General features: G+C 52.9%; 1 protein-coding gene across 1 annotated transcript; it reads right to left on the reverse strand.

Moving 5' to 3' along the window:
• Positions 1-218: 218 nt before the first annotated feature.
• LOC149768002 (uncharacterized) lies at positions 219-21,970 on the reverse strand. Its single transcript, XM_089929899.1, has 4 exons — positions 21,164-21,970; positions 20,384-21,081; positions 311-371; positions 219-227 (listed from the first exon to the last, which is right to left on the reverse strand). The coding sequence occupies exons 1-4, from the start codon at positions 21,755-21,757 to the stop codon at positions 219-221; spliced, it is 1,362 nt and encodes a 453-aa protein (XP_089786025.1). The 5' UTR covers positions 21,758-21,970.
• Positions 21,971-24,320: the final 2,350 nt, after the last annotated feature.

Below are 24,320 nucleotides of genomic sequence, written 5' to 3' on the forward strand. Positions count from 1 at the left end.
TCGAATGTCCCTTGGGGCCAACGTCTAATTGATTTTAATTAAAATGATAGCTATGTGAAAATTGATTCACCTAATTTGGGCAAGAATCTGGTGATGAAATCCAGTTCTTATCTTGTTGGGGTGATTGCCCTTACTATATGCGGATTAATTAGTGTATGTGTATCAGGCATACATTCACACTTTTACTGAAATTAAAATCAAACAATCACCACAATATTTCAAGCAAACTGGGAATTAATTTACATAAGAAAGGTTTAGAGGTTACCAAAGAGAATTTCCTCAGCAAAAATATTTTACTTTTAAAGCAAACCTCTACAGCATTCTTTTTCCAGTAGTTCCCTTTTGATCGTCTCAAATTTTCTCTTCGATTCCTGATAAAAAAAAATTTAGTAAAAGAGAGAAAGGAGATAAGAAAAATAACAAAAATAGAAAATATTTTTATTTAATTTTAAATATATATATTTTTTTGAAATTTTTTTTTATGAAAAGAAAAACAACTATGCTAACAATCCCCGGCAACGGCGCCAAAAATTGATAGTCAATTTTAAAGACCACGCAATAGCATGTATCTGGTAGGATAGTGATTACGGATATCGATCCACAGGGATTGGGGTACAGTTGTTTTTCTTTTAAAGAAAATAAAAATATTTAAAAGGATGAATTTGTGAAGACTATTAAACTAAGCAATTTAATAAAAGAAAATGCAATTAAAGAGATATCAGTTTAGGAGAACCTAGGGCATGGAATTCACCACTAACATCGGAACAAGGATTAATTATATTTTTTTTTTCATTCTTGGATTAACATGCAAATTGGTTACAAGCCTAATAAGCATTCGAACAAAATTTTACAGAAGTAATTTAGGCATAATCCATCTTTAGTTTAGCATGAAATGTCTACCCTAATCTAAGGTGGTAGCACATCGCATCTTCCTTAAGCATGGACTATCTTATATTTACTTAGTGATCATGAAGAGCAGTTGTATAAACTTCACATTTAAAATCACAGAAATTAAATATGAGATGAAATAAAATATTCATTAGAAGCAAAATGAGGTTTATACAACTCCAAGAATAGAAATCAAAAATATAAAACCCTTGGCCCTTTGTTAGGGCTGCATCCAGCCCTAGAGAAGAGATTAGCCCTCCATGAAGAGTTGAACAGTGGCAGCGCCGAGAGCTTCCATTTCTTCTTTTCTTTCTCCCGTCTCTGATTCTCTCCTCCCTTCTCTGTCTCCTGGGATGACTCCTCCGAAGGATGGATGGGATCAACCGGCTCCCTTGGAATGGTTCCGAAGAGGATGGCTCCTATGTTTACGCCTGGGCCTTTTATAGACTTGCCAACTCCCCTCGCTCCTCCCCTGTTTCTTCACGTGGTTGTTTCGAGTGGGAGGATAATGATGAAGAGCTTGATCTGATCCGCCGATAATAGAAGATATTGTCGTATCTCATCCAGACGTTGGGGAGAATATATCTGAGAGCTGATCGCGGAGAAGAGATAAGAACGGCTGGAACAAGCTGGGATTGGTTCGGATTAATCCCAAAACAGGGGAATCCGTGGAGCTCGGGATGCATGATGATGTGGACAGTGCAGGATGGGAGGAAGAAACGGATTCGTGAAGGGAAGTTGAGGAGGAAACAGATGCGCTTAGGATGTTGATCCATGGGATACTCGGACGTGGAAGGGATGAAGCTGGGACGGCTGTGAACGGTGATTACGGGATAAAGGCTAGGAGTGTTGGGAACCCGCCCATGCCGCTGATATTTCAAAAATTTTCAGATGGCAGCGGAATCGGCATGCACGGGTTCGACGTTCATCGCATGAACGTTGTTTCGAGACCTTTCGTAATTAGGTAGGAATTAAAACTTTTAAAACTATTAGGAAGATCAAATCTTCACCTTGCGCGGGTAGATGATCACCGCAAATCTGAATTCGTGGTTTTGGAAGAGGGTTCGCTTGAAGCCGTTCAAACGTCCGGCCTCTACGGGTATCCACACGAAGCAGGATCCGATCCAAGCTCTCTATCTCACCGGGGTGCTAGCTCCCTTGCAGAGATAACTTTGATGGCTGATGTCCTCCCTCTCAATCAACTCTTGATTGTGCTTGGAAGGAGGAAGAAGAAGGATGAAGACTAGGAAGAAGAAGAATCCCTGCAGCCTTCTTCTCTTTTCATGCGTTGGAGCCAAGGAAGAAGACCAAGAGGAGGGAGACGCCTCCTCTTCTTTTCCCTTTGCTGATGGCGGCTGAACCAAGGAGAGATGGAGAGGGGGTGGCCATGTGATGAAGAGGAGGAAAAGAGATACTCTAGGGCGCCGGCCCTAGTCCTCCTTTAATAAGGATGAAGGGCTCCTACAAGTTAGGAGCCCTTGACAACTTTCCAAGAGGGGGCGCCGGCCCCCTCTCTCTTCATGTCGCACCTAATCAAGTGGAGAGGGGCTGATGCCCCTCTTACTTGGTTAGCCTAATCCTCTTCCAAAGAGGATTAGGTCCCTCTTTCATGGTTTAATCCTAATCTAATTAGGATTGGCCAAATTGGGTTCAATCTATGCTAGTCCTAATCCAATTAGGACTTGAATGAACCATGACTCAATTGAACTCTTCAATCCTAATCCAATTAGGAGTCATGTTGATTCATTAGATTAATAATTAATTTAGACTTAAGAAATCCTAAACCAATTAGGATTTGTTTAGTTTTAGTCCTAATCCAATTAGGACTCTATTTGAATCCGAAGTCCTAATCTAATTAGGATTTCTAGGAATCCTACTCCAAGTAGGAATCCTATTTTAATTCAAAATTCCTAATCTCATTAGGATTGTAGGAATCCTATTCCAAGTAGGAATTCCAGTCCTACTCCAACTAGGATTCCCAGTCCTAATCCAATTAGGACTCTAGAAATCCTACCCGAAGTAGGATTTGTGTTTAAGTCCAATTAATTAATTTCTTTTGTTCCTTCTTCAACTTCTTATCAATCAAATTGATTTCTTGTGATTCCTAATCACAATTTCAACCATCGGATCGGTCAATACTTCTAGTGTGTGTGACCCCATAGGTTCTATTCTGACTGGTAGTGAGATATATTGTGATCTCTATCACTATATCATTGAAAACTCCTTTCAATGGGTTGGAACGATTCCAACTCTACTCATTAGGATTTATCGATCATCAAGATAATCCCTATGAGTCCCACCATCCACCAGTGACACCTAGCAGCATGTAGTGGCTACCCAGCAGAATGGAATGATGAACCTCTAGGTGTAGTTAACGTGTGATACAGTCCTACTATCGTGGATCCCTACAGGACGGAGGTCATGGACAACTCGTCAAACCCCATCGTCTGTCATATGTCAAGATTTATTCGACTTGAGTTCGATAGTGGAAAACTTTTTTTCCACTTTATATTACTGCCCTGGCCAAGGTCTTAGAACTCAGTCTAACAAATCACATAGGATCACTCCTCTTCTATCAAGGTCGATAGATTCCTTATAGGTGCATACCCTACTTCTACAGTGAACCTACTGCAGCCAATCTACACTGCATGGACCCATATGGCTAGAGACCATATATGTGTGCAGTCAAACTACAATAACCTCACTGTGAGTAGCCGAAGCACCGCAGGTCAAAGGACCAGTCATACTACTGCAACATCAAGCAAGTCACTGACGAGTGGATAGACATCCAAGTGACTTCTTGTCTTGGTCATGCTCAGTACCCTTGTTCTCTAACAAGCACCTGCACTATCACTTCAGTGTCCCTACACTGTGGACTCAAGTCTCATCCATCCAGAAGAAAAGTGATCTGTGCACTGATCGGATCGATCACCGTCCTCGTGATGATCCATTGATCAGGAGCATTTAGAAATTAATCACCAATGATACATGGCTCAAATTCTCAACTCTTGAGAATATGTATCATCATCTTATTAATTCCTTGGACGATTCATAGACACATAACAATATGAATGAAAAGACGCCTTTTATTTATTCAATAATAAATAGTCAAGTACAAAATTATGTCCCTAGAATCAACAATGTGTCAGCCAAATTGGCTTCTAGGGCATACATCTAACAATCTCCCACTTGCACTAAAGCCAATTGGTCATATATCTTAGGCCCATCTTCTCAAGGTGGGCTTCAGTCTTTTGTTGACTCAGCTGCTTAGTGAACGGGTCTGCCACGTTATCCGCGGAGTCTACTCTCTGCACCTCTACATGTTTCTTCTCCACATAGTCGCGTATGAGGTGAAAGCGCCGCTCTATATACTTAGACTTCTGATGAGACCTTGGCTCCTTAGCAAGGACTATGGCGCCATTATTATCGCAGTAGAGTGTTATGGCATCTGATGTCATCACATCCAACTCTGCAATGAATTTCTTGAACCAGAAGCCTTCCTTAGCAGCTTCAGAGGTGGCGATGTATTCAGCTTCCATAGTAGAATCAGCAATGATCGGTTGTTTAGAACTCTTCCAATTCACCGTACCACCATTGCACAAGAACACGTATCCAGATGTTGACTTCCTGTCATCGACATCAGTCATGAAGTCTGAATCTGTGTACCCTTCTACCTTTAACTCTGATGATCCTCCAAAAATCAAGAATAAATCTTTAGTTCTTCTCAAGTACTTAAGAATATTCTTCACAGCTGTCTAGTGTTCTTCACCTGGATTCGACTGATATCTGCTTGTGACACTCACAGCAAGAGCTATATCAGGTCGTGTACATAGCATGGCATACATGCGGCTTCCTATTGCCGATGCATAAGGAATCTTGCTCATGCGTTGAATCTCCTCAGATGTGTTGGGGCACATCTTCTTGGAGAGATGAATTCCATGCCTTAGGGGTAAGAGACCCCTCTTGGAGTTTTCCATGCTGAACCTCTTCAGCACCTCCTCTATGTACATCTTCTGTGACAGGCCAAGCATCCTTTTAGATCTATCTCTATAGACCTTTATTCCCAAAATATAGGATGCTTCCTCAAGGTCTTTCATGGAGAATTCTTTTGACAACCAGACCTTGACCGAGGTTAGCATGGGAATATCATTCCCAATCAGGAGAATGTCATCTACGTACAGTACGAGAAAAACGACAGCACTCCCACTAACCTTTTTGTAAACGCACGGTTCCTCTTCGTTTTTGATGAAATCAAACGTTTTGATTGCATCATCGAAACGAGTGTTCCAACTCCGAGATGCTTGCTTTAGTCCATAGATGGACCTTTGCAGCTTGCAGACCTTGTGATCTCCATCACTGGAAGTGAAACCCAAAGGTTGTTCCATATAGATATCTTCATCAAGATATCCATTCAGGAAAGCAGTTTTCACATCCATCTGCCAGATTTCATAATCATGAAATGCTGCAATGGCAAGCAATGTTCGGATGGATTTTAGCATGGCTACAGGTGAAAAGGTCTCCTGATAGTCAATGCCTTCGCGCTGACTATACCCTTTCGCCACAAGCCTTGCCTTATAGGTCTCTACCTCTCCATCCGAACCTATCTTCCTTTTGTAGATCCATTTGCACCCAATAGGTACAATACCTTCTGGTGGATCTACTAAGGTCCAGACTTGGTTGGAATGCATGGAGTCTAACTCTGACTTCATAGCTTCCACCCATTTCTCGGAATCGATATCAGATATCGCCTCGTTGTAGGTTTTGGGATCCTGTATGTGATCCCTATCTCCCACTAGGAACATTTCCTCGGTATCCTCTTCTAGTATACCTAAGTATCTATCGGGAGGATGGGAGACTCTACTAGATCTACGAGGTGGTTGAGGGACATCGTGTACTGGCTCTTTATGAATGGGTTCTATAGGATCCATGACTCGTTGCTTTTCAGAGACTTTCTCTTCAAGCTCAATTTTCCTCCCACTGCCTCTATCAAGGATAAACTGATTTTCCAAGAAGATGGCATGATGGCTCACAAACACATTGTGATCCTCTGAGACGTAAAAATTGTATCCTAATGACTCTTTAGGATATCCTATAAAACGAGCACTTATGGTCCTAGCCTCTAACTTGTCCGCCTGTAGTCGCTTGACGTGGGCCGGACATCCCCAAATCTTGAGATGACCCAGACTTGGTTTCTTACCATGCCATATCTCATACGGTGTGGTAGGAACGGATTTAGAGGGAACTCTATTCAACAAATAAATCGCTGTGAGTAAGGCATCTCCCCAAAGGAACATAGGTAAATCAGTGAAGCTCATCATGGACCTGACCATGTCCAACAGGGTCCGATTTCTCCTCTCTGACACCCCGTTGAGTTGAGGTGTACCCGGAGGTGTCCATTGTGAGACTATGCCGTTTTCTTTGAGATAGTCCCGGAATTCCCCACTAAGGTATTCTCCTCCTCGATCTGATCGAAGAGCTTTAAGAGGTTTTTCAGTTTGTTTTTCTACTTCATTCTTGAACTCTTTGAACTTTTCAAAAGACTCAGACTTGTGTCTCATAAGATACACATACCCATACCGTGAATAATCATCGGTAAAGGTAATGAAGTAAGAATAACGTCCCCTGGCTAGCACATCGAATGGGCCACATACATCTGTATGTACTAGGGTAAGTATTTCAGTGGTCCTCTCCCATGTCCTACAAAGGGCAGTCTTGCCATTTTTCCTTGAAGACAGGACTCGCAAACTGGATATGACTCGGAAGTCAATGAGCCTAAAAGCCCATCTTTATCCATTTTGTTCATTCTGTCCTCTCCAATATGGCCAAGCCTGAGGTGCCACAAATATTTTTGGTTTATCTCATCTCTGGATCTTTTGGATCCTTTGGCACTCACATCTTGCTCGGTAACATTCACAGATACATCCATATGTAAATGATAGAGACTGTCAATCATGAAACCGTGTGCGACTATTTTATTTCTTAAATAAATAGAACAGCAGTCATTGTCAAATGTAAAAACATGACCTTCCTGTGCTAGACATGAAACAGAAATCAAATTTCTGCTAGCAACAGGTACATAATAGCAGTCTCTAAGTATTAAACTAAATCCAGACGGTAGTCGTAGATGGTAGGTGCCCACAGCGACAGCAGCAACTTTTGCCCCGTTGCCAACCCGAAGGGTTACCGCACCTTCCGCCAGCCTTCTACTTTCCTTTAGACCCTGCATGGTAGTGCACAAATGAGCACTAGAACCAGAATCTATAACCCAACTAGAAGTAGAAGAATCCGTTAGATTAGTTTCAATTATGAGCAAGTCTATACCTTCTGAAGGTGTGTCACCTTTCTTGTTCTTCAGGCTCTCGAGGTATGAAGGACAGTTCCTTTTCCAGTGGCCTTCGACATTGCAGTGGAAACATTTTCCTTTGTCGTTAGCCCTTTTCTTTTGAACTTCCTTCTTTGGCTTCTTGTCTTTCTTCTGCTTCTTAGCAGGCTTCTTTTTCTTCCAAGTAGACTTTCTCTTGGAACCAGAAGTCAACTCAGCAGCAAGGACATTGCCCCTTGAACCTTTCAAGGCTCCCTCAGCAGTTACCAACATGTTGATTAGTTCAGTCTTAGTGTATTCAATCTTATTCATGTGGTAGTTTACTATAAACTGACCAAATGAATCAGGAAGTGACTGTAGGATCAAATCCACTTGTAATTCCTTATGCATGTCCATACCGAGCTTCTCAAGCTCCTCTAGGTCCTTGATCATGGTCAGACCGTGATCATGGACAGACTGCCCCTCGCGCATCTTCGCTTTAAAAAGCCTCTTGGACACTTCAAAACGAGCTGTGCGACTCTGCTCACCATACAACTCTTGCAGGTGTGCCAGTATGTCCCTAGCAGTCTTTATATTTTCATGCTGGCATTGGAGTTCATTAGACATGGATGCCATCATATAGCATTTTACTCTAATGTCATCATCCAACCACTTTTTATGCATTTCACGCTGAACATCAGTAGGACGTGTTGGTAATGTGGGGATATCTGAATCGAGTATGTAGCCTATTTTCTCACAGTCCAAAACAATTTTGAGATTTCTAAGCCAGTCCTTGTAATTGGTTCCGGTCAGTCGGTTGGTCTCAAGAATACGGGTCAAAGGGTTTGAAGCCGACATTGTATCTGCAGAGAGTAAAGATTCTAGTTAGACTTTTGTACTTGATCCTAATCTGTTCTAAGGTCTTTTAGAACAAATGTAACTCCCACTATTTTCTCGAATCCCTCACACTCCCCTGGTAGGGAAACGGAAATCCCACACGACTAGGGTTTCTAGTGGGTACTGCGGTCCCACCGATTTACATGCCACCTCACCTAACAGTTATTGGTGACACATAGATGGATGAGTGTACAACTCTTGTACAATGCTTCTCAAGCATGTTGCAGTGTAACTTGGTCTCTAAGCCATGAAGACCTCACCTAACAGTTATTGGTCCCATTTCTTAGTTAAGTCAGACCCACCGTATAACCGTAGGAATAAAGTCGTCATTGGGTCCTCACCTAACAGTTATTGGTGCCCAACCCCACCTTTACCCTACAACATCTCATGTCTATAGAGAGGTCCAGCCCCCCGATGCAACTTGACCACTGTGTCCAGCCGAGACAAATCAACATCAGAAAGGCCTTAGCAGCTCTACTACAGTGGAAGACCTATTGACTTAATATTGGTTAATCAGGTCTTAGTGTTTGCAACTTGAGCCCTTCATAAGAGGTAATCGAACAATTGGCCAGGTAAGCAGGTGCTCCCCTTACTCAGAGAGTAAGGTCCTAATTAAGTAACTACCTTTCATGCTTTCCTAGACACCAATTAGATCAATTAATCTAATATGACTTGCTCATGTCGGTTCACTCTCGACTTGATTGAGGAGGTTTTGATTTAGGTCTCAATTGGGTTCGCTACATCACATGTAAACCTATCTACCCGACTCTCATTCACATCACATGCAAACGGCGCATTGCAGGCAGTTATAATCGCGGCATCAAATTAAAGTTAAACTTTAACTAGGTGATGATCATGGATTCTAATTAGGTCGTATTACAAGCACATGCACATCAATCGATCAAGTGGTCTTCAACTCTTGAATTGGTTCCAAGCCTCCTTGATTCGATCCTTGATCAACTCTTGATCCCATCGCCATCAACCGCTTAGATCACCTTTCATCTCATGCCTTTGCTTCAACTTGATCGTTGATGTACATCACATCACAGAAATACAACCAGATGTAAAATAAAAATAAAAATAATTTACATCTCCTTTTAGGAGGCACGCAGGCCTCTCAAAACATCAAATAAGATGCATGCAAGCATCTGTAAAATTTACATGACATCGCAGATCACATCGCAGGTCATTACATTTGATACCAAAAGGGGTTGAATCCTATGATCATCACCGTATGCAATAATTATAATTTTCAGATCTGAAAACTAACTGATTATATCATGACATAGGTCGCTGATCATGCTAATCATGATTCTAAACTTTGTAATCCCATTAACAATGCAATTAGAATCATCTTTTTATCACATAAAAATCAGCATGTAAAAAATCAGCACCCCTGAAAAATCTGCATGCAGAATTTTTCAGCATGCATGATCAATCAATTTTCAGATCTAATAAGCCTTTAGATATTTAATTCTTACCTTAATCTACGAAGCCTAGGCTCTGATACCACTGTTGGGAACCCGCCCATGCCGCTGATATTTCAAAAATTTTCAGATGGCAGCGGAATCGGCATGCACGGGTTCGACGTTCATCGCATGAACGTTGTTTCGAGACCTTTCGTAATTAGGTAGGTGTTATGGGGGAATTGAGCCGCCATGCCCCACGTGATCGGCACGCGTATCCAGGAAAGCTACGGCTGCCCTATGATCCAGCACTCCGACCCCGAGTCGGACCTCCTCGGCTCCGCAGCCCGACCCCGGGTCGGCTGCCCTATGATCCAGCACTCCGACCCCGAGTCGGACCTCCTCGGCTTCGCAGCCCGACCCCAGGTCGGCTGCCCTATGATCCAGCATTCCGACCCCGAGTCGGAGATCTTTTGATAACGACAGGCTATTCTCCAGAGGCACGCCGCGGCCTCCTGCTCCACTACCCCCTGCAACGGCTGTACCCGATGCTGCCCACGATCTCCTGTATCGACCGTACAAAGCGGAGCTCCACTACGCCCTGCCATGACCGTACCCGGCGCTGCTCCACGACGCCCCGTAACGGCCATGTCAGTGGCCATTCTATCGTGCCCCACGACGACAAACCCCCCTGAGAGACCTCCCAGCCAGGTATATATGCGGCTGGGGGGAGAAGGGGGGGGTAAGCAATACCTCCCAGAGCACTCTCTCCCACTTGTGATTATCATCTCTCCTCCTCCAATCTCCTCTGACTTGACCGTCGGAGGGCCATCACCACCCTGGTGGTGGTGCAAGGCTTGTTTGCAGGTTCCTTGGCGGAAGGTGGAGCGCAACCAGCACCAACCAAGACAACTCAGGCGGAACTCCGTTCACACCGTCGTGTCAATCGTTCTCGGTTTGGACCACCAGCAACAGTTGGCGCTAGAAGGAGGGCACCGAATCTCAGAACGATCGTAATGGCACGGCGAGGTGGTCGCGGAGCTTCCAATGCTTCCGGTCGCGGAGCCTCTCGCGCCTCTGGCCGGGAGGCTGCTGCGTCCCCAACACACTCTCAGCAGCATTCCACCGCTTCTCCTCCCATTCAGACGGTCGAACCTGCTCAGTTCGACCAGCTAGCCCAGCAGGTTCGCACCCTCGCGGAGGCAGTGCAGAATCTGCAGGGTGTGATCTCTCGGGTGCCGCAGCGAGCTCAGGAGCCGCTGCTCCCCGAGCACTCGCCTCTTCCTCACAACCCGCGCTCCTTCCTCTCCCATGGAGAGGAGCGCCGGCGCGGGGAGGATTCTCGAGTGCGGTCCATTCTGCCAGGACCTTCTCATCGGAGCTGCGCGGGGTACGAGAGGCGGACCCGGGCGCGTTCTCAGACACCCCAGTCCTCGAGGGGCCCGCACTCCAGTCGGTCCCCCTCGCGCCGCTCCTTGTCTCCCACCCACCGGTCGCGCTCCCTGGACCGGCGGGTGGACGATCTCCACAGACAGCTCCAGGTCCTGAAGGGCCACTCCAAAGATCCCTTCGCCGACTTGGAAATCTCCTCCCAGCCGGCGCTTGCCTCAAGGATCCTGCGAACCCTAAACCCGCCGGGGTTCAAAATGCCGGCGATCGAACCCTACGACGGGGCGGCGGACCCACGGGACCACGTGGAGAGTTTCAGGACTCTTATGCTCCTCCATGGAGCATCGGATCCTCTCCTCTGCAAGGCCTTCCCGGCGACCCTCCGCGGCCCGGCAAGGGCGTGGTTCGCCGGCCTGGAGGCTAATTCCATCCAGTCCTTCCACCAGTTCACCCGTCTCTTCATCAGCCATTTCGCCGTCAGTAGCCGGCGAAGACTGGTCTCCGACTCCCTCTTCGATGTCCGGCAGAACGAGGGAGAGAGCCTGCGGGATTATCTCACCCGCTTCAACAAGGCAACACTGGAGGTCCGGAATTTGAGCCAGGAGGTGGCTCTCTCAGCCCTGAAGCGAGGCTTCCGGAAGGGCAGACTCACCTTCTCCCTGGACAAACGTCTGCCGCGGAGCTTCCCGGAGCTGTTGTCTCGGGCAAACCAGTATGCAGACGCCGAGGAGGCAGCCTCCCACCGGAACAAGGAGGCCGCCGAAGCCCCTCTAAAGCCCGGGAAGAAAAGGCGAAAAGAGGCACCCCAGAGGAGGAGCCCGACGCCTCAACGCCGGCGCAGAAGCCCGTCACCAGCAAGGAACCACGGCGCCACACGCCCTCGTTCTCCGCACCGGCGCTTCAACCGGTACACCCCACTCCTGGCCCCCCGGGCCCAGATCCTCATGGAGGTCAAGGGGCGGGAGGACCTCCCGGTCCCGAGGCAGATGAAGAAGATCCCTGGGAGGAAGCCTTCTCGGGCGTACTGTGAGTACCACCGAGACCACGGCCACGATACCGAAGACTGCTTCCAGCTTCGGGACGAGATCGAGGCTCTCATTCGCCGAGGGCGTCTCGGTCGATATATAAACGACCGACGTCCCCCTGCAGACCCGCGTCCAGCCGACCCGGCCCCTCAGGAGCCTCGGGAGCAGAATCGACCCGTTGCGGGAGTGATCCACACCATCACTGGGGGCTGCTCTCGGCCCGTGAGGAACGCAGGGGGCTCGGCGGAAGTATCAGGAGTGGCCGTCGTGAAGAGGCAGCGGGTCGGAAATGTAATCACTTTTTGTGATGAAGATGTAAAGGGGGTTCAGACTCCCCACGATGACGCCATGGTGATCTCTCTCACTATGGCGGACTATGATGTAAGGCGTGTTCTTGTGGATAGTGGAAGCTCAGCTGATATTTTGTATTACGAGGCCTTCCAAAAGATGGGCTTTTCCCGACAATTGTTGCACAAAACATCCACCCCCCTCATAGGATTCACTGGAGACGCTATCTCGGCCGAAGGTGTCATCGAGCTGCCTGTGACTGCGGGCATTGCACCCGCAGAAGCCACGGTGCGGCTCGGGTTCTTGGTCGTCCGTGTCCCCTCGGCCTACAACGCTATCCTCGGACGACCCGGACTGAACGCCCTTCGCGCGGTGGTTTCTACCTACCATTTGCTCATGCGGTTCCCCACAGCGGCCGGGATTGGAGAGGTCCGAGGTGACCAGCCGACCGCACGGCAGTGTTTCCTAGCAACTCTCAAAGGGAAGAAGCCCATGGAGGCCCTAAGCGTCGAGTCACTTGACGCCAGAGACGAAGTGGCCTTGCGGCACGGGGAGCCGGCCGAGGGCGTAATCGAAGTTCCCCTCGAAGAAGACCGCCCGGACCGCACGGTCCGGGTCGGTGCCAACCTCGACTTGGAAGCTCGGCTCCGGTTAGTGGAATTCCTCCGAGCCAATGCAGATGTGTTTGCCTGGTCGGCGGCCGATGTACCTGGGATCGACCCGGAGGTCGTTTCTCACGCCCTCAACGTCGACCCGACCCACTGACCAGTAAAGCAAAAGAAGAGACACTGTGCCCCGGATCGGATCCGGGTGGTCGACCAGGAGGTAGACAAACTCTTGGAGGCAGGTTTCATAAGAGAGGTGAGCTACCCCGAGTGGCTGGCAAACGTCGTACTTGTCCGGAAGGCGAGCGGGAAGTGGAGGATGTGCGTCGACTACACCGACCTGAACAAGGCGTGCCCCAAGGATAGCTTTCCGCTTCCACGGATAGACCAACTGGTCGACGCGACTTCCGGATATCAGCTACTGTCTTTTATGGACGCCTTCTCCGGCTACAACCAAATAATGATGGCTCCACAGGACGAGGAGAAAACTGCCTTCATAACAGACCGGGGGCTGTACTGTTACAAGGTAATGCCCTTCGGTCTGAAGAACGCTGGCGCCACTTACCAGCGCCTCGTCAATAAAATCTTCAAGGAGCAGATCGGCCGGAATATGGAGGTGTACGTGGACGATATGCTGGTAAAAAGCCGCCATGCAGACCAGCACATTGCAGATCTGGAGGAGACTTTCACCACCTTGCGAAAGTTTCGCATGAAGCTAAACCCAGCGAAGTGCGCTTTTGGTGCTTTGGCCGGGAGGTTCCTCGGTTTCATTGTCAACCAGCGCGGGATCGAGGCCAACCCGGACAAGATCAAAGCCATCCAAGATATGTCCCCTCCGACCAAAGTGAAGGAGGTTCAGGAGCTCGCTGGAAGGGTCGCCGCGCTCGGACGATTTGTGGCAAAGTCGGCCGAACGCTGCCAACCATTCTTCAAGGTGTTGAAGCGCCCAAAAGACTTCCTCTGGACGGCCGAATGCCATGCGGCGTTCGACCAGCTCAAGGAGTACATGGCGTCTCCTCCCCTGCTGTCCAAGCCGCAAGAGGGGGAGATGCTCTACCTTTACCGGCGGTCTCCCCAACCGCAGTCAGCGCAGTACTGGTTCGGGAAGAGGCAAGACTTCAGAAGCCTGTATACTACATCAGCCGAGTCCTCCGGGATGCCGAGACGCGGTACACGAAGGCTGAGAAGATCGCCTTCGCGCTGCTGACTGCGACCAGGAGGCTTCGCCCCTATTTCCAGGCTCATTCTGTCACCCTTTTGACCGATCAACCACTGCGGCAGATTCTCAGCAATCCAGAGAATGCGGGACGGCTGGTGAAGTGGGCAGTAGAACTTGGTGAGTTCGACATCCGCTACCAGCCCCGACCAGCCATCAAGGCCCAGGTACTCGCGGACTTTCTCGCTGAGTGCACTGTGCAGGAGGCGGAACCTAAGCCGCCGGAGACACCCAGCCTCGATCTCCCGATCTGGACGCTCCACATTGACGGGTCGTCGAACCCTGAAGGTGGAGGGGCTGGGCTGGTCCTCACCAATCCCGATGGAGTGATAGCCGAGTATGCCTTGAGGTTCGGATTTCCAGTGACCAACAATGAGGCGGAGTACGAGGCCCTAGTCGCGGGACTCAAACTCGCCAAGGAGCTCGGCATCCGGCGTCTGAAAGTCTTCACCGACTCCCAGCTGGTGGTCGGGCAGGTTCGAGGGGAGTTCGAGGCGCGGAGCCCGACCATGCAGAGCTACGTCCGGAAGGTGCAAACACTCATTCCCGACCTCGGCAGTGTTGACATTCAGCAGGTCCCGAGGAGCGAAAATGCCAGGGCCGACAGGTTGTCCCGCCTAGTGGACGCAGACGCGCACAACTTGTCGAGGGCAATCTACCTGGAGACCCTGGATGCCCCGAGCATTGACGGGGCTGGAGCGGTGATGGCAATTGATCCGGAGCCGTCTTGGATGGACCCGCTCGTCGCCTACCTCGCCGAAGGAATCCTCCCTGAAGACGAAGATCAGGCCCGGCGGCTTGTAAAGAAGTCCGCCCACTACGTACTTTATGAAGGGAGGCTGTATCGGACCTCGTTTACCGCCCCCCTCTTAAGGTGCCTCCGCCCCGCGGAAGCGGCCTACGCCCTCGGCGAAGTCCACGAAGGCATCTGCGGATCGCACTTGGGGGCTAGGTCCTTGGCGCATAAGATCATGAGGCAAGGCTACTATTGGCCGACCTTGATGGAGGACTCGAAGGACCACGTGCGGAAATGCGACGCCTGCCAGCGCCACGCCAACGTCCAGAGAGTCCCCTCTGTCCCCTTGGCGCCAATCACCGCGCCCTGGCCCTTCGCACAATGGGGAATGGATATCCTCGGACCATTCCCCGTCGCTTCGGCCCAGCGGAAATTTTTGATTGTCGCCATCGACTACTTCACCAAGTGGGTGGAGGCAGAGCCACTGGCCACCATCACGGAGGCACAAGTCCGGAAGTTCGTGAAGAAGAACATCATTGTCCGATTTGGAGTACCTCGGGTCCTCATCTCGGATAACGGTCGACAGTTTGATAACAAGCACTTCCGGGACTTCTGCGAGGAATTCGGGATCGAGCATCGGTTCACATCCGTATCGCATCCCCAAACCAACGGCGAGGCCGAGGTCACAAATCGGACAATCCTCCAAGGTATCAAAGCGCGGATCGGCCGGACGGGGCAAGCTTGGGTCGAGGAACTCGAGAATGTCCTTTGGGCGTATCGGACCACACAACGGACTCCTACTGGAGAGACGCCTTTCAGCCTAACCTATGGCACGGAAGCCGTTGCCCCCGTGGAGCTCGGACTCCCCTCGCCTCGGGTGGCCGCGCACCGACCCGAGGCCAATTCAGAGCAACTCCGAGGGAACTTGGATCTCTTGGAAGAGGCAAGGGAAATGGCTCAGGTACGGATGGCAATGTATCAGCAGAGGGTGGCCCGATATTACAACTCCAAAGTCCGACCGAAGCTTTTCAGAATTGGAGATCTGGTGCTGAGGCGAGCTAAGGCATCTCAACCTACGGAAGGTGGGAAGCTAGCGCCAAATTGGGAAGGCCCGTATAAAGTTCGTTGGGTAAACCGACCTGGCTCCTACCAGTTGGAAGCCCTAGATGGCCGAGAAATTCCAAGGGGCTGGAATTCCGCTAACCTGCGGATGTATTACCAGTAGAACAACAAGGCCAGAAAGACAATTTAAAAAGGTGCAATACTTTTCATTTCAATAATTTCTGGTTACAGTGGCGTGCTCGTGTGATTACAAGGAATTCCCAGAGGGGAATTAGGGAGTAAAGAAAGTAAAGAAGAGGTGGGGACCCAAACCCTCAACCCAGGGCGGCTGCAGTCCCACCAGAAGTGGGTGCTTCTAACCGGAGGCGCCATCCAGCACCTCACCAAAAAGAGGAGGAGCCGCCGCAGAAGAAGCTCCCGCTGCCCCCAGGGGAACGCCGCCTCCAAAGGATATTCCCATCTTCCCCAGTGGTAGGGAAGAGAAGGGATTCGAGGGGGAAGAGTATATGGAGGCGCGGTCCCGGATTGAGCGTCCGGCGCAGAGCTCAACCGGGAGGCTGAACTTCAAGGAGGGGAGATGTGATCCCGGATGAAACGCCTAGAGCGGAGTTCCGCCGGGGAGACCCTCCTTGTTGATCCCAGATGAAACGGCTAGTTGGCTGAAGTTGTAAAGGGAGCGCCTCCCCTTTCCTTCGACAGGAGTCTCTCAGTCATATGCCAAGGAGGAGGTCCGCGATCCATGGCAACCTGCAGCTCCGGCTTGGCAAATTCCATCGTACCTGCACCTGTATTTATAGCCAAGCTGCGGCCCCCTGGTAGTTCCGATACGGGTGGCTCCAATAAATGCAGGCGCACTGAATCCGGAGCCGTTCCGGCTCCCGAGGCGTATCTCCCCGCGATTTCCTAAGCGTCATTCTCCTTAAATCGCATTCTTTGTGCAGGACGATCCGGGTGACGTATACCCCTAGGTCCACGTGTCTCCGCTCGCGCCCAGGCCGCATCCTCCTCGAAGAACCCGCGTATCGCGGCCGCTCAACTAACACTCCTCACCAGCAGCAACTGGCGATCCGATTTCCCAGGTAACGCATTAATTAGCGTTTAATACCCTTCTCGTGTTCCCCCCAGGCAACGCTTGGAGGAGAGGAGAAACACGGTCGCGGCTGGGCACAGAGAAACCCCGATGGGCGGCGAGCGACAAGTGGCCGACCAGCGAGCGGAAGAATTTCCTGAGGCCTAACCCTCAGATGCCTGGCTAACCCGATGATCATCCCGAGAGCAGACTAGCCGGAAGCCCCGACCGGTCGCCTCGGCTTGCGCCAGCCTAGGCCGACCAACGAGTGGAATCTCCCGAGGCTCGGCCCTCGGATGCCTGGCTAACCCGATGATCATCCCGGGAGCAGACTAGCCGGAAGCCCCGACCGGTCGCCTCGGCTTGCGCCAGCCTTGGCCGACCAACGAGCGGAATTTCCCTGAGGCTTGACAACCCTCAGATGCCTGGCTAACCCGATGATCATCCCGGGAGCAGACTAGCCGGAAGCCCCGACCGGTCGCCTCGGCTTGCGCCAGCCTAGGCCGACCAACGAGTGGAATTTCCCTGAGGCTTGACAACCCTCAGATGCCTGGCTAACCCGATGATCATCCCGGGAGCAGACTAGCCGGAAGCCCCGACCGGTCGCCTCGGCTTGCGCCAGCCTAGGCCGACCAACGAGTGGAATCTCCCGAGGCTCGGCCCTCGGATGCCTGGCTAACCCGATGATCATCCTGGGAGCAGACTAGCCGGAAGCCCCGACCGGTCGCCTCGGCTTGCGCCAGCCTAGGCCGACCAACGAGTGGAATCTCCCGAGGCTCGGCCCTCGGATGCCTGGCTAACCCGATGATCATCCCGGGAGCAGACTAGCCGGAAGCCCCGACCGGTCGCCTCGGCTTGCGCCAGCCTAGGCCGACCAACGAGTGGAATCTCCCGAGGCTCGGCCCTCGGATGCCTGGCTAACCCGATGATCATCCCGGGAGCAGACTAGCCGGAAGCCCCGACCGGTCGCCTCGGCTTGCGCCAGCCTAGGCCGACCAACGAGTGGAATCTCCCGAGGCTCGGCCCTCGGATGCCTGGCTAACCCGATGATCATCCCGGGAGCAGACTAGCCGGAAGCCCCGACCGGTCGCCTCGGCTTGCGCCAGCCTTGGCCGACCAACGAGCGGAATTTCCCTGAGGCTTGACAACCCTCAGATGCCTGGCTAACCCGATGATCATCCCGGGAGCAGACTAGCCGGAAGCCCCGACCGGTCGCCTCGGCTTGCGCCAGCCTAGGCCGACCAACGAGTGGAATCTCCCGAGGCTCGGCCCTCGGATGCCTGGCTAACCCGATGATCATCCCGGGAGCAGACTAGCCGGAAGCCCCGACCGGTCGCCTCGGCTTGCGCCAGCCTAGGCCGACCAACGAGTGGAATCTCCCGAGGCTCGGCCCTCGGATGCCTGGCTAACCCGATGATCATCCCGGGAGCAGACTAGCCGGAAGCCCCGACCGGTCGCCTCGGCTTGCGCCAGCCTAGGCCGACCAACGAGTGGAATCTCCCGAGGCTCGGCCCTCGGATGCCTGGCTAACCCGATGATCATCCCGGGAGCAGACTAGCCGGAAGCCCCGACCGGTCGCCTCGGCTTGCGCCAGCCTAGGCCGACCAACGAGTGGAATCTCCCGAGGCTCGGCCCTCGGATGCCTGGCTAACCCGATGATCATCCCGGGAGCAGACTAGCCGGAAGCCCCGACCGGTCGCCTCGGCTTGCGCCAGCCTTGGCCGACCAACGAGCGGAATTTCCCTGAGGCTTGACAACCCTCAGATGCCTGGCTAACCCGATGATCATCCCGGGAGCAAACTAGCCGGAAGCCCCGACCGGTCGCTTCGGCTTGCGCCAGCCTTGGCCGACCAGCGAGCGGAAGAATTTCCTGAGGCCTAACCCTCGGATGCCTGGCTTAGCGCCGGAAGAATTTCCTGAGGCCTAACCCTCGGATGCCTGGCTTAGCGCCGGAAGAGTTTTCTGAGGCCTAACCCTCGGATGCCTGGCTCAGTGCCGGAAGAATTTCCTGAGGCCTAACCCTCGGATGCCTGGCTTAGCGCCGGAAGAATTTCCTGAGGCCTAACCCTCGGATGCCTGGCTTAGCGCCGGAAGAGTTTCCTGAGGTTTAACCCTCGGATGCCTGGCCTAGCGCTGGAAGAGTTTCCTGAGGCCTAACCCTCGGATGCCTGGCTCAGCGCCGGAAGAGTTTCCTGAGGCCTAACCCTCGGATGCCTGGCTTAGCGCCGGAAGAATTTCCTGAGGCCTAACCCTCGGATGCCTGGTTTAGCGCCGGAAGAGTTTCCTGAGGTTTAACCCTCGGATGCCTGGCCTAGCGCCGGAAGAGTTTCCTGAGGCCTAACCCTCGGATGCCTGGCTCAGCGCCGGAAGAGTTTCCTGAGGCCTAACCCTCGGATGCCTGGCTTAGCGCCGGAAGAATTTCCTGAGGCCTAACCCTCGGATGCCTGGCTTAGCGCCGGAAAAGTTTCCTGAGGTTTAACCCTCGGATGCCTGGCCTAGCGCCGGAAGAGTTTCCTGAGGCCTAACCCTCGGATGCCTGGCTTAGCGCCGGAAGAATTTCCTGAGGCCTAACCCTCGGATGCCTGGCCTAGCGCCGGAAGAGTTTCCTGAGGCCTAACCCTCGGATGCCTGGCTCAGCGCCGGAAGAGTTTCCTGAGGCCTAACCCTCGGATGCCTAGCTTAGCGCCGGAAGAATTTCCTGAGGCCTAACCCTCAGATGCCTGGCCTAGCGCCGGAAGAGTTTCCTGAGGCCTAACCCTCGGATGCCTGGCTTAGCGCCGGAAGAATTTCCTGAGGCCTAACCCTCGGATGCCTGGCTTAGTGCCGGAAGAGTTTCCTGAGGTTTAACCCTCGGATGCCTGGCCTAGCGCCGGAAGAGTTTCCTGAGGCCTAACCCTCGGATGCCTGGCTTAGCGCCGGAAGAATTTCCTGAGGCCTAACCCTCGGATGCCTGGCCTAGCGCCGGATGAGTTTCCTGAGGCCTAACCCTCGGATGCCTGGCTTAGCGCCGGAAGAATTTCCTGAGGCCTAACCCTCGGATGCCTGGCTTAGCGCCGGAAGAGTTTCCTGAGGTTTAACCCTCGGATGCCTGGCCTAGCGCCGGAAGAACTTCGGGAATCAAAAGTCAGCAAGAAGCAACCAAGAGCTAAAAAAAAAAAAAAAAAAGAGGACGAGGGCGAGATGAAGAAATATTCGACGTGCATTAATTTTCAGGGCCGAGGCCCATACAATTGGGCAAAACGCCGACATACAAAAATAAAAAAGACAATGAAAGGTACAAGAGGTCAGCTTGGAGGAACTCCCGGGTCGGGAACGCCGGGCTCGTCCGCGGGAGGCAGGGAAGCAGCAGGAGAACCAGCAGGCGATGGTGCCGGAGAGGAGTCCAGGAGGGAGATCTCGCTCAGGTCAACTTCGGGATACTTAGCCGACACCCTTGCCAGGCCCTCCTCGAAGCCCAAGGTGAAGGCTTCGGCCCCCGCGTCCAACGCGTCATGGACAAACTCGTCAGACTGGCGATAGGTCCGCACTGCCTCCGACATATCATGGGCGAACTCGGCGGACTGGCGATAAGCCTCTACCGCCTGACGCCCGATTTCCGCCCTCTTCTCGGCCAGCTCCGCCTCAGCTCGCTCCATAATCTGAGCCTTGGCCTCCAAGACCTTCGCCACAATCCGGCCTTCGGCCTCAGAGGAGACCCTCAGCAGATCAGCCTGAGCCTCTTTATGCTTCGCCTCGGTAGCAACCCGAGCGGCCTCGGCTTCCTTCAGGCGCGAACGGAGCTCTTGGACGTCCGTGCATGACTTCTCCAGGGCCGACTCCAGTTCGCCTAGTTTGGCTTCAAAAGAGCGGATTCGGTCGCAGGCGTTGTCGGCAGACCGCTGGGCCTTCTCCCACCGCTCTCGATAGTCCGCGATCTTCCGGGACTGCTTTTCAGCCCGTTCCTCCGCCTTCTTGACCCTACTTTCGAGGCCCGAGGCGGCTTTGAGTTGCTCCCGAGCCTCTGACAGTTGCTCCTCCAGGGCGGCGAAGCCGAGTGCCCGCTCTTCGGCCTCCCGGAGCCTCGCCTCGAGGTCCCCGGTCGTCCTGCCTGCCGCAGCCCGGCCTCCCTCTTCCATTGCTTTCAGCCGGTCCTCGGCCTTCGCCAAAAGCCCCGCCTGTTCCTTGTAGCACTCCTCCAGACGGATCATGTACTGGGCGAGCTAAGAAATAGGAAAAATAAGGGAGTCAGGCGGAGAACAACAGAGCCAATAAATGGTGAAAGACGGCCAGAAGAACACTCACCGACATGAGACAGACGCAGCTGGCGGCCCCGACGTCAGAGACATCCAACTCCCGGACCCGCCGACGGTCCTTCTCCAGCAACACTGTTTCGATGAGATTTCGGGCGCCATCGGTAGTGAAGGCAGACCCCGATTTCTCCCCGGAGCCGGATGGTGGTTCTGCAGCCTTACCCTTATCCATCGCCTGGGGAAGAGTCCGGCTGATCACGCTCGGGGCGGGGGTCGCCCCAGGAATTGATAGGGTCCCGCTCGGCCGGGGCCTCGGCGCGTCCCTCCTCGAGTCATCAGGAGCCGACCGAGTCGAAGGCCGGGTTGGGGACCGATCACGTCCGACCCGTCCGTCTTGAGCAGGCTCAGGTGGCACCTCCGGAGTAGCGGCAACCTTACCACCGGAGGGCTGATACAGCGTCAGCTGCCGGTCGGTGCCCACGACATCTCCCTGACCGGTGGGCCCGGACTCGTCGGTCGGCATCGGAGGTATCTCCTTACGGGACTTCTTCGCCGGTGGGGCCCCGCTCGGAAGAGCTCGTTTCCTCCTCCGGACTGCTTCCAGCAGGGACGCCCTACCAACAGCCTTCGACTTCACCGACCGCATGACGTCGTCGACCTCTGCAAGAAGGACGGGATGGTCAGGGACTGAGAAACCGAAAGGAAGAAGGAACGAAAGAGAAGAAAAGAGCTAAAGAAACGATGGCGGACTCACGGTCGGTGGGGACCGAGCTCAAACCGACGTTCACCAAGGTATCCTCAGAAATAAGGCGGCCCACCGGGGGAAGCTGGCCCTCGGCGACCAACCCCTTCAAGGCGGCGACGCCCTCGGATTCCTCCCTCGACAACTTCGACAGGCCAATTGGGGACTTCACCGGCGTCCCCCAGATTGCCCTGATTTCCCAGGAGGGGTCTGCATCAACGAAAAAGAAGCGCTCCTTCCAGTGGTGAATGGAGGTAGGACCCTCCTTGACAAGGCCGCACCCTCGCCGCGCTGCGAAGCACCACCACCCTTTGTCCTGGGGGTGGCCGCTCAGGCCGTAGAGCTCCCAGAAAACGTTCAAGGTGGCGGGAATCGCATGCAAGCGACAGAGAACCTGGAAGACCGTCAGAGCACGCCACGAGTTCGGCACCAGTTGCGTCGGTGCCATTCCTAAACCCCGGAGCACCTGTAAGACTAGGTCTGAAGGGGGAAAGCGGAACCCGGCCTGGAGGATGCCCTCATTGATGGCGATCTTCCCTCGAGGAGGATGAGACATCCTCTCCTCAGGCCCTGGGAGCGTGACATTGCAGGCCTCGGGAAGGTGGTACCGAGCCACAAATCCGTCTAAGTCCTCGGCGACCAGTTTTGACTTGATGCTATCTGCTCCCACTTCGCCCATCCCTAATGGCCAATCTACGGTCAGGACGGGGTCAAGAAGGAGGGAAAGGCCGGAACGACTGGGGTGCACTAGTACAAAAAGAAAAAGTATGAAGAGCTCAAAGTAGAAGAGTGGGAAACTCACTTGAAGAGGAGGAAGAACGGCTCCGAGAGCGTCAAAGGAAAAGCAAGCGAACGTTTCGGCGGCAACAATGGTAGCGCAAAGGAGAAACTCGAAAATGTCCGTAAAGAAGAAGACGGACGGGGGAGGGCCCCCGATTAAATAGGCGAAAGGGCAAGTGACACCTCGATGACGCCAGAAGACGCCTGGCCGCCGAAGGGTCGCTCGCACCCCAAAGGCGAATCGACACCATTAAGGAAGGATGTCCGCCGAAATCCTCAGGTTGCCAGGTCAGCAGCAACCGCCATACGCCATAAAGAAGGCGGGAAGCTTGAAGCGCGCGCGCCTCTCCGAAGGATGGCGGCAATCTCGAAACATCACTCCCTTCACCTGTTCCCCTTCTGGTTCCAGGCTCGGAAGCGGGGGGCTACTGTTATGGGGGAATTGAGCCGCCATGCCCCACGTGATCGGCACGCGTATCCAGGAAAGCTACGGCTGCCCTATGATCCAGCACTCCGACCCCGAGTCGGACCTCCTCGGCTCCGCAGCCCGACCCCGGGTCGGCTGCCCTATGATCCAGCACTCCGACCCCGAGTCGGACCTCCTCGGCTTCGCAGCCCGACCCCAGGTCGGCTGCCCTATGATCCAGCATTCCGACCCCGAGTCGGAGATCTTTTGATAACGACAGGCTATTCTCCAGAGGCACGCCGCGGCCTCCTGCTCCACTACCCCCTGCAACGGCTGTACCCGATGCTGCCCACGATCTCCTGTATCGACCGTACAAAGCGGAGCTCCACTACGCCCTGCCATGACCGTACCCGGCGCTGCTCCACGACGCCCCGTAACGGCCATGTCAGTGGCCATTCTATCGTGCCCCACGACGACAAACCCCCCTGAGAGACCTCCCAGCCAGGTATATATGCGGCTGGGGGGAGAAGGGGGGGGTAAGCAATACCTCCCAGAGCACTCTCTCCCACTTGTGATTATCATCTCTCCTCCTCCAATCTCCTCTGACTTGACCGTCGGAGGGCCATCACCACCCTGGTGGTGGTGCAAGGCTTGTTTGCAGGTTCCTTGGCGGAAGGTGGAGCGCAACCAGCACCAACCAAGACAACTCAGGCGGAACCCCGTTCACACCGTCGTGTCAATCGTTCTCGGTTTGGACCACCAGCAACAGTAGGAATTAAAACTTTTAAAACTATTAGGAAGATCAAATCTTCACCTTGCGCGGGTAGATGATCACCGCAAATCTGAATTCGTGGTTTTGGAAGAGGGTTCGCTTGAAGCCGTTCAAACGTCCGGCCTCTACGGGTATCCACACGAAGCAGGATCCGATCCAAGCTCTCTATCTCACCGGGGTGCTAGCTCCCTTGCAGAGATAACTTTGATGGCTGATGTCCTCCCTCTCAATCAACTCTTGATTGTGCTTGGAAGGAGGAAGAAGAAGGATGAAGACTAGGAAGAAGAAGAATCCCTGCAGCCTTCTTCTCTTTTCATGCGTTGGAGCCAAGGAAGAAGACCAAGAGGAGGGAGACGCCTCCTCTTCTTTTCCCTTTGCTGATGGCGGCTGAACCAAGGAGAGATGGAGAGGGGGTGGCCACGTGATGAAGAGGAGGAAAAGAGATACTCTAGGGCGCCGGCCCTAGTCCTCCTTTAATAAGGATGAAGGGCTCCTACAAGTTAGGAGCC

The sequence above is a fragment of the Phoenix dactylifera genome, chromosome 3 (assembly GCF_051530095.1).
Source record: "Phoenix dactylifera cultivar Ajwa chromosome 3, Ajwa_hap1_PhDact_Kaust_v1.1, whole genome shotgun sequence".
NCBI classification, from domain to species: Eukaryota; Viridiplantae; Streptophyta; class Magnoliopsida; order Arecales; family Arecaceae; genus Phoenix; species Phoenix dactylifera.

Coding starts and splice junctions, on each gene's coding strand:
- LOC149768002 (XM_089929899.1), bottom strand. CDS start 21,757: ATGCGGTCGGTGAAGTCGAAGGCTGTTGGTAGGGCGTCCCTGCTGGAA. Junction 21,082..21,163: donor GCTGCGTCTGTCTCATGTCG/GTGAGTGTTCTT, acceptor CCTATTTCTTAG/CTCGCCCAGTACATGATCCG. Junction 372..20,383: donor ACCTATCGCCAGTCTGACGA/GTTTGTCCATGA, acceptor TTTTTTTATCAG/GAATCGAAGAGAAAATTTGA.